This window comes from Mirounga angustirostris, unplaced genomic scaffold, assembly GCF_029215605.1.
Source record: "Mirounga angustirostris isolate CCGP_5_RB_7025 unplaced genomic scaffold, mMirAng1.0.hap1 SCAF_11, whole genome shotgun sequence".
NCBI lineage: Eukaryota > Metazoa > Chordata > Mammalia > Carnivora > Phocidae > Mirounga > Mirounga angustirostris.
Window position 1 is genome coordinate 49471499 of NW_026991719.1, and position 11174 is coordinate 49482672.

The following is an 11174-nucleotide window of genomic DNA, read 5'->3' on the forward strand; positions in this document are numbered from 1 at the left end:
TGTCTTTCTCTGACTGACTTATTTTGGTTAGCATAATACAGTTTTAGCTCCATCCACGTCATTGCAGATGGCAAGCATTCATTCCTTTTAATGGCTGAATTATATAGATGATAGATAGATAGATAGATAGATAGATAGATAGACAGATAGATAGATATAGATAGATAGATAGATGATAGATAGATAGATCACATCTTTATCCATTTATTAGTTGATGGTCATTGGGCTCTTTCTGTAGTTTGGCTATTGAAAATGTTGTTATAAACACTGGGGTACATATACCCTTTCGATTTTGTATTTTTTATCCTTTGGGTAAATACCTAGTAGTGCAATTGCTGGATCATAGGGTAGTTCTATTTTTAACTTTCTGAGGAACTTTCTTACTGTTTCCCAGAGTGGCTGCACCTGTTTGAATTCTCACCAACAGTGCAAGAGTATTCCCCTTTCTCTGCATCCTTGCCAATGCCTGTTTTTTCTTGTGTTGTTAATTTTAACCATTCTGAGATGTACGAAGTGGGTATTTATTCATATATATATTCATATGTGTGTGTGTGTCAGCCATAAAAAGGAATGATGTCTTTCCATTTGTTGTGATGTGGATGGAGCTAGAGAGTATTATACCATGACAAATAAGTCAGTCAGAGAAAGACAAATACATATGAATTCACTCATTTGTGGAATTTAAGAAAGAAAACAAAGGAACATATGGGGAAAGAAAGAGGAAAACCAAGAAACAGACTCTTAACTATAGAGAAAAAAGTAATGGTTACCAGAGGGGAAGTAGTTGGGGGGATGGGTTAAATAGGTGATGGGGATTAAGGAGTGCACTTGTGATGAGCACTGACTGTTGTATGTAAGTGTTGAATTACTAAATTCTACTCCTGAAACTGTTACACTGTATGTTAACTAAGTGGAATTTAAATAAATACTTTAAAATTAAAGAACTTCTAAAACTCAACACCCCAAAAACAAATAATCTAACTAAAAAAAAAGGAGGGGGTGAGCAAAAGACCTGAACAGACATTTCTCCAAAGAAGACATCCAGATGGCCAACAGACACATGAAAAGATGCTCAACATCACTCATCATCAGGAAAATGCAAATTAAAGCTGCAACTAGATATTACCTCATACTTTTCTGAATGACCGAAATAAAAAACAAAAGAAACAACAAGTGTTGGTGAAGATTGAGAAAAGGGAGCCCTCTTGTGATGTGGGTGGGAATGCAAACTGGTGCAGCCACTCTGGAAAAAGTATGGCACTTCCTCAAAAAGTTAAAAATAAAACTGCCCTATAATCTAGTAATTTTGTTAATGCGTACTTACCCCCAAATTACAAAAACACTAATTCAAGGAGATACATGTAGCCCTATATTTATAGCAGCATTATTTACAATAGCCAAATTATGGAAGCAGCCCCCATATCCATTGACAGATGAATGGATAAAAAAGATGTGGTACTTATAGACAATAAGTATAACAATGGAATATTATTTGGCCATAATCAAGAATGAAATTTTGCTGTTTTCAGTGATATGGATGGAACTAGAGCATAATGTTAAGTGAAATAATTCAGTCAGAGAATGTAGAAAACTATATGATTTCATTCATATGTGGAATTATGAAACAAAACAAATGAGCAAAGGGGAAGAGAGAGAGAGAGACAAGCCAAAAAACAGACTCTTAATTATAGGTTATAGATTATAGATTAATTATAACTCTTAATTATAGAGAACAAACTGATGGTTACCATAGGGGAGGTGAATGAGGAGATGGGTGAAATAGGTGATGTGGATTAAGGAGTGCACTTGTCGTGGTAAGTACTGGGTGATATATGGAATTGTTGAATCACTATAATGTACACCTGATACTGATATAACAATGTAGGGGTACCTGGGTATTTCAGTCGGTTAAGTGTCCAACTCTTGGTTTCAGCTCAGGTCATGATCTCAGGATAATGAGATTGAGCCCCACAGCAGCTCCATGCTCAGCTCAGAGTCTTCTTGAAATTCTCTCTCCCTCCCCCACTTCCCCTACCCTCACTCTTTCTCTCTCACCCTCTCAAATAAATAAATGAATAAATCTTTTAAAAAACAATGTATATTGACTATACTGGAAACATTTTTAAAAATTGTTCCAATCCCAGGAGATCTTTATTTTGATTATTGTCTATTCTAAAGTTTCTGTTTGGCTTTTTTTTTTTATACCTTCCATTTATTTGCTGAGGTTTTCAAGATAATTAATAATTGCTTACAAAAGCATTTTTGTGATAGCTGCTTTAAAATGTTTCAGATTATTTCAATAATTGATTTATCTCAATCTTGACATCTATTAATTTTCTTCCATCATTCAAGTTGTGATTTCCCTTGATCTTTGTATGACTTGTTATTTTCATCACACCCTTATCATTTTTAATATTATAATATGAGGCTCTGTAGTCTATCTAACATTTTTTTTGTGTTTTTTTTTTTTTTGTTTGTTTGTTTGTTTTTTAACAGAGAGTGTCCCTGTTGTGATGTAGCTGGATGGTCAGGTGTGTGTTCATGTCAACTTCTAGTGGGATTTCCTGACACCTGCTTTGCAAAAGTGGAACACTGACTCACACTACCTCATTGTACGTGTGTGAGATAGATATTTAGCTCCCTTGTCAGATCTGCCAATATCTTCATAGTGAAAGTTGGGTACTGACTCATACCATCTCACTGCCTCCAAGTGGATGTGGATGTGAATGCTTATCTGACCAGTGGACCTCACTAACACCAAGGTGTAGAGAAAGTTGTGTACCATGTAGTCCCATCTTGTTCTCCTCATTCAGTCTCATTGATGGTAGATAGGGATGTAAGTTCAGTTCCTCACTGGTTTTCACTAACTCCAAGAGTGTTGGAAACCAGAGTGTTGACAGCCCTGCCTTGTTCTGTGTTATTCACAACTCCATTGCTGTTGTGTTGATATGGGGGCAGGGTGAGAAGAGGCTATAGAATAGAGGTCACTAACACTACCTTATACCATCAGATGATGGTGGAGGAACAATGTACCATTAAACCTCACTGACGCTACATAAGAAAGTCAAAACACCACATTGCTTGCTTCTGTTGAGTGGGGGGTGGAAGATCAGTTCTGTGCTCAGCACCACTTATATGAATTACTCTGACAGGGAAGCACTGCCATCTTAGGGAATCACTGCCTGCTTCTGCCAGATAGGTCATGGAAAATCAGCTCTCTAGTTGGTCCTGCCAACACTACATCAGAGGAATTGGAACATCATCTGCTTCCACTCAGCAGTGGAGGGAAGATCACATTCCTGCAGTGGATAGAAAATCAATTGCCTGCATTTGAGGCTGTCAACTAACCTTGTTTCCCACCACAAACCACATACCCTGTTTCTTAGTCTGGCATACTCTGTGTTCCAGCCACCATCTTCTGACCAGTTTTTCATATATCCTATGCCCATGCATCCCTCTGTGCCTTTCTTTCAGCTGTTTTCTACTTAGACTAAAAAGGCCTCAATATTCTACCACCTTCTGAATGTCTTCCATTTGTTTCAAGTTGTCTTTTCCAATCTCCCCAACCATAACAAATCACTACCTCCTTTGGGTCACCAGTGCTTAATTTGTACCTGTCATAGCATGTACTATGATCTGCCTTGTACAATGGAATTAACAACATTTATGTCTATCTCCACCACCCATCCAATTATAAATTATCATTGTATCTCCCAAATTTATTTTCAACAATGTTTTATTTATCCAGAATTTGGGCTTCTAGAAAATTACAGCATTTGAAAGCATCCTCTGAAACTGGCTATAAGGGACAAAATCCTTGCCACAGTGCCTTTTTGATTTACACTCAGGTCCTGACAAAGAGGTGATGGGCATTAAGGAGGGCATGTGTTGTGATGAGCACTGGGCGTTATACGCAACTAATGAATCAATGAACACTCCCTCAAAAACTAATGATGTACTCTATGTTGACTAGTTGAATTTAAAAAAAAAAAAAAGAGACCTTGAGTGTAAAATAGAGTAAAGGACTAGAGATGGGACATGAGCCAGGTGGTTTGTAGACAAACCTGGCAAGAATAAGGACTTGTTTTGGGGATGACTGGTTAGGAGACCACAAGTACTTACCATGAGTTTGTTCATATGTTAAGAAATTTACTTTTATTTATTTTAATCTTTACAGCTACCCTTTGAGGTAGATGTTATTATTATCCACATATTGTAGGTTGATGGTGCTCTCCTAATCATTTTCAGATTTTTGGACACGTTCACAGGGTCAGTCATCTGGGTGTTTTGAAGGGATAAATAAAGCTGCTGTGAGAGATTTTGAGTCACTAGGACTCTGGTCTGTAGAGGCTGTGTAAGAGTACTTGCTTCATGGGGCACCTAGGTGGCTCAGTCGTTAAGCAGCTGCCTTCGGCTCAGGTCATGCTCTCAGGGTCCTTGATCAAGCCCCGCATTGGCCTCCCTGCTCGGCAGGAAGCCTGCTTCTCCCTCTCCCACTCCCCCTGCTTGTGTTCCCTCTCTCACTGTGTCTCTCTCTGTCAAATAAATAAAATCTTTAAAAAAAAAAAGAGTACTTGCTTCATTAGGGATGATTTCTTTGGATTGAAGCAGAGCAGCTAAAACCACTTATTTCTTTATTTCATAAATATTTATTGAGTTCCTACCTTGTGTAAGATACTTGAGATGCAAGATAAAAGTTCTTTCTTGATGGTTTTATAGTTGAGTGGGCAGATATACAAAATATACATTATATCATAGTGTGGTAAGGTCCACTGAATCCCTGAAATCATAATGTTAGGTAATGACTTAATATTAGAATCATAGTTTTAGAGAAGTAAGGATATTAGAAATTGTTTTCTCAGGCTGCTTTGTGGGGTTATAAGCAAGAATTCCGTTGAAGTATACAACCAAAGGGCCTAAGTGAATGGTTTGCCCTCCATTTGTATGACCTGTGTGGTCTTCTCCTACATGTCAACTGCTTTTTTAAGCAATAAGAGCTTGGCACATCTTGGTATGGGAAATTACCGGGAACACATTTTTTGTGGAACATAATGGCATGACATTTGCACATGTCTTCTTTCTTTCAGTGTGTAAGTTGTATATATGTGTGAATATGTACACACCACTATGACATTCTAAAGAGTTTAGAAGTGCCTTTTAGTGTATGTAGCTTTCTTGCTCCCTTGGAATTATTTTCTCAATGTGTAGTATTGGAGACTTATCCCATCTTCAATGTCCTTGGCCTGGGAAACATGGGGAATTGGGGGATCCAGAATATTCTGCCCTTTTAGCTATTAACTTGTACAAGGACTAGGTTTTTGTGTCCCTGTCTTGGTAGTTATGAAATGTGGAGGCAGCCAGTATTGTCATCTTGCAGCTCTCTCCCCTACTTTTCTACATTTCCAGATAAATTAATGGCCTTTATTTTACCTGTGATGACATGAGGTATTGTCTTCTCACCAGTGAAGGATGGAGGAATGAGAATTAGGGAGCTAGACTTCCCTGGCTTTAATTGCCATCTTGTAAAGTAGGATACAGGGCTAAAAGGTTTACAGACATTCCTATTTAATCCTCATAACAGCCCTGTGACTTGAGGTAGGTGAAAGTATGGACACTTTCTTTTCTATCTTTCAGATTTTCCATATGAGGATGCAGTAGTTCTATAATCAGAAAAACACCAAATATATACAACAAAAACCCTTTCATTTCTCTCTACAATTTTGTCTCTATTGCCTGCTTTTTCACACATTGTTCTTATCACATATGTGGATTTCTATGGCATTAAATATTATTTGAAAATATGGTTTATACTAGCTCAATAAATCCATATATGAAGGTAAACTAGCTTCATTATCTATTTTGTCATAGGTCATTTAGCACAAATAATGGACCATCCATACAAAGAAACTAAGGGACAATTAAAAATCATGTTTTCAGAGTATTTGATAAGCTTGGAAAATGCTCTTGATATAAATTGGAAAAAATAAGCTATAAAAGTTTGAAATCTCACAATTTTGTAAAATATAAGCATAGATTTACTAATGAGAAAGAAATCAGAACTAATATTTTGTTTTATGTCTAGATGGTAAGATTAAAGTTAGTTTTGTCTTTTATTTCACTGAATTTCAGAAATTCTCCACAATGTCAGTACATTTCTTTTACATTCAGAAAAGAAGATCATTAAAAAAGGCATTACTGGGAGTGATCAGGTAGAAAATATAAAGGAGAGTTTGGATCAAGATGGTGGGCTGTACACAGGCTTTTCCTTCACTGCTCTCATATTCCTTAAACTGAAAGAAAATAATTTGTATGTACAAACTCTGTGTATTGAATATTATTTTATAAAGGCTTTGTAAGGAATTCCTGTAAGATAGAAAGCAGATGGAGTGTCTGTGGAGAAGGCTGACGGGCGAAAGGCGGCCCATAAGAAGGAGCAGGGGGACCGGCCTGTCTGGCTCCAGTTTGAGGGAAGCGGTCAGGGAGCGCGTGAGGAAATGGAGTGAGAGACTGTGACTGTGTGGACTGAACGCGGGTGCGCGCACTGACCCGCCCTGTCTCTGCAGGCCCAGCGGAAGAAGGAATGGCAGGGGGCGGGGCCGAGGCGCAGGCGGGCTCAGAGGGGTCGGATTCCTGAAACAGCAAAAACCTCGGCGCCAGAGCTAGGCCAAACAGAGCAGCGCTGCGAAGCCGAGGCCGCGCGGACTTGTCAGAGACCCACCGCTGCCTGCGCCTTTGCTGCTGCAGTCATCTCTCTTATCCCTTGCCTACCTTTCCTGTCGTCTCCTCAAACACCGTTTCGCAGCTTCAGCACCCGATAACAGCTAAGTGGTCAATTCCGGGACTCGGGGTTGGGAGTCGGGGTGGGTGCGAGGCGTAGGCAGTACAAACTAGCCCGCCATCTGCTGCGGCAACCGCCACTGCTGCAGACACCTCTCCTGGGCGGGAAAGGAGAACACTCAAAAGGCCCACGCTGCCCCGGCGCCCACGGTCAGAGTTAGAGCGTTTCTGTCAAGCGTTGGTGAGAGCCTTGCACTTGGGGAAGGGAGGACGGACTCAGAGATCACGAAAAAATATCTCATGTTGGATAGTGTTGACTTTTTGTCAGCTTAATTGAGGAAGTGGCAGCTTTGCTTGAGCCTCCTTAAACCCTGAGCCATGTCACCCCCAACTGTGCCCCCAATGGGTGTAGACGGCGTCTCCGCATACCTGATGAAGAAAAGGCACACCCACAGGAAGCAGCGGCGCAAGCCCACTTTCCTCACGCGTAGGAACATCGTGGGCTGCCGCATTCAACACGGCTGGAAGGAAGGCAATGAGCCCGTGGAGCAGTGGAAGGGCACTGTGCTTGAGCAGGTTTCCGTGAAGCCCACTCTCTACATCATCAAATATGATGGCAAAGATAGTGTCTATGGGCTAGAGCTGCACCGAGATAAAAGAGTTTTAGCGCTAGAAATCCTTCCCGAAAGAGTGCCAACTCCTCGCATTGATTCGCGCCTGGCGGATTCCCTGATTGGCAAAGCAGTGGGGCATGTGTTTGAGGGTGAGCACGGTACGAAAGATGAATGGAAGGGCATGGTCCTGGCGCGAGCCCCCGTGATGGATACTTGGTTTTACATCACTTATGAGAAAGATCCTGTTCTTTATATGTACACGTTGCTGGATGACTACAAAGACGGTGACCTGCGCATCATTCCAGATTCCAACTACTATTTCCCTACAGCAGAACGGGAGCCTGGAGAAGTGGTCGACAGCCTCGTGGGCAAGCAAGTGGAACACGCCAAAGATGATGGGTCCAAGAGAACCGGTATTTTTATCCATCAAGTGGTGGCCAAGCCATCCGTCTACTTCATTAAGTTTGATGACGATATTCACATTTATGTCTATGGCCTGGTGAAAACCCCTTAAATTCATTGTGCTCTTTGCAAAAGTCGTGGAACTATTAAATGTAAAACATGACATGTTCTTGTAATTGTGAATTTTTGGAACAGTTTTGGTGTCAGAGATTCAAGAATTTATTACTTGTTACTTATTGTGCCTCCAAATCTTATAACGACTGGTCCCACAGTTTTGCCCCAAGTGCACGTTGGTACTTTTGATATTGTCTTGTTCTGTAATTGAAGATTTAATATGGGTGTTAATAGAAAATTGAAAAGTATTCATTACCATTGGAACAATGAAAAACTAAAGAAAAAATAATGGTGCAACTCCACACCAGATCCTTTCCCCTATTTTATTATCTCCCCTCTTTCTTCTTCCCAGATAACAAGTGTTAAGAACATGATGTATAACCTTCCATGTTTTCCCCATTCACTTACAGAAAGTTTGTTGTAGTCTCTTCTGTAAAAATGAAAAGCCACATCATTTCTCTGTAATTGCTTTTCACATTTGGAATACCCATGATATATTTTCTAATCAGTAGCTGCAAGTCTCCCTCTCGCTCCCTCTCTCCTCCCTCCTTTCCTTTCCTAGTTCCCCTCTGCCTCTGGAATTTACTTTGTATATGGTATAACACAGAGGTCGAATTATACATTTTGTTCACATCGGGTGCCTGATTATGCCATCACATTTATTAAATAAGTCACCCATTCCCTCTCTTCCTTTCTCTCTCCTTCCCTCTAGCAGCTGCATCTACAGTACATTTATATACTGAAAAGGTATTCAGCCATTCTATTATTGATGGTCACTTAAATTATTTCCTTTCCTTTTTTCACCATAGCATTGCTGCAATAAATACTGGTGCTTTTATTTCTATTGGGTAGTGTCCCAGAAATGGGTTGCTAGATAGGGGGTATATTTAATTTTAAGAGATATTACAAAATTACTATACAAAATGAAAGTGCTCATTTCCCAGTATCCTCTCCAGCACTCTTTCAAGTTTGCAAATCTGGAGGGTGAAAAATTATATAGTATTTTTTTTAATTGACAAACTCAGAGGTTTGCTTGTTTGTTTGTTGATTATTTGGATTTTTCTCTTTTGTGATTTGCTAGTACTTATCCTTTGCACATTTATCTATTGAATCTTTGATCTTTTTCTTATGTATTTGTAGGAATTCTTACTATATTTCTCTAGGATACATATTAATCATTTGTAGCCCATCTGTATTTTTTTCCATTCTATCATTGATCTTGACTTTATTGATGATATCTTTTACTATTACAGTTGTTGCCATTGTTGTTTTTAACTTTTAGATAGACTACTACCTCCTTTTAAGCTTTTTGGTTTCCTATCTTTTTCAGATGAATGCCCCCCCACAAGTCATACATATATTCACCTATATTTTTTCTAGAATTTTCATTAATGTTAAGGTTTTAACTGTTTGAACCATCTAGAGTTTATTTTGTATATGGTATAAGATAAAGGTTCAAATATACATTTTATTCACATTGGGTTCCTGACTATTCTATCATATTTATTAAATAAACCACCCATTTTTCAGTTTGTGAGCCAGTATCTTGTTTAATTATAGTGGCTTGACCATAAATTTTGAACTCTGATAAAGTAAGTTACCTCTCATTAGGTGTTTTTTTCCCCCCTTTTCTTCTTTTATATAAATTGTTCTAGAAATTCATTCTTTCTATGAAAATTGAAAGCATTATTTCCACATTAAAAAATTCTGATATCTTAGAATTGTGATACATTTCTACATTTCTATTTAGAAGACAATTTTAATGATATTAACCCTTAACACTCAAGAGTTTTGGTACATCATTAAAATCTTTTGGTTTTGTTTTTGTAATGTTCTTCATATGGATCCATTATATCTGACTACATTTATTTCTAAATATTCTTACAGATTTTGTCACATTTTGAATTGGGTATTTTTTCCTCCTCATTTGTAACTTTTTATTTCTGACAATATAGATAAACTACAGATCATTTTTAAAAATGTTTACCTTATATTGAATCAGCTTACTAAACCCTCTTATTACACTTTTAAAAAATATAATATTTTCAACCTTCTAGGTATACAATCATTTCACCTGCAAATAGAGATAATTGTATTTATTCAAAATAATGTTGAATAATGATTATGACAGATATGCTTGTCTGGTATTAGTTTTCATGAAATTGTCTTTAGTGTTCCCTATTAACATAACATTTGTTGTTGGTTATTGGCAAATAGTCATTAACCATTAAAATGTTTAAGGAGTTTCTTTTATTCCATTTTTTTTTAATTCCTGTTTCACATTAGGGGGCTTACTGAAAGTGGCTCCTGAAATTTATCAAATGTCTTTCAGCATCCACTGATAAAATCATATGATTTTGTTTTCCTTTAATTTGTTGATGTAATGAATTAGAGGACTAGGTATTTGATGTTGAACCAAATTTGTGTTTCTGAAATAAATCCTACGTGGTCATATTATAATAATTATTTGATACATTGCTAGATTTTATTTACCAATATTTTATTTAGAATTATTATATTTATATTTCAAACTGAAATTGTATTTTTTCTTTCTTACCCTGTCTTTATCAAGTTCTGCTTTTAAAATTGTTCTAGCTTTAAAAATGAATTGGTGAATTTTCAGTCTTTTTTGTGGTCTGAAATAGCTTAAAAAAGCATTAGAATTATTAGAATTATTTGTTCTTTGTTTAAAAAATATTAAAATTCCTGTTGTTCTTTTAAAATTAGCTAGTACCAAGCTATAAAACAATTTAATCCTGGTGACAGTTTTGATGGTAGATCCTTAATCAGCCTTCTTATCTCTACAATGGTAATTGGTTTATTTAAACTTTCTATTAAAAAAAGAATGTATAGTTTCTATAAAATACAAAATTTAAAGTTTTCTCTATTATTAAGCTTCTTGATTGCATTATTCAGACACTTTATGTCCTTGCATATTGCATATGCATATGCATATTTCCTAAATATGTTCAATATTGAAAACATTGTAATAAATCAGCTATAATGGTGTTTTAAATTCTCTTTGTATTTTATTTATTTTGAAAAAGTAAAACATGATATGGAAAGTATGTAAAATATAACATCTGTTTACTTTTGCCCAAAATCAACAATGTCAATATTTAACAAACAAGTAATATATTAACATTTTGGCATACTTGCTTTAGATATAGATTTATATTTTTTTAAAAGTCAGAGCATTACATATAATAAATCCTTTTCCCAATATTATAAAGTTTCCTTCCTCTGCTGAAGCAACACTGACATGAA

General features: G+C 37.1%; 1 protein-coding gene across 1 annotated transcript; it reads left to right on the top strand.

The window, feature by feature from the left end:
- Positions 1–6635: 6635 nt before the first annotated feature.
- SPIN4 (spindlin family member 4) lies at positions 6636–10901 on the top strand. The gene has a single exon (XM_045893384.2). It carries the CDS (start codon positions 7156–7158, stop codon positions 7903–7905), a length of 750 nt encoding a protein of 249 aa, XP_045749340.1. The 5' UTR covers positions 6636–7155; the 3' UTR covers positions 7906–10901.
- Positions 10902–11174: the final 273 nt, after the last annotated feature.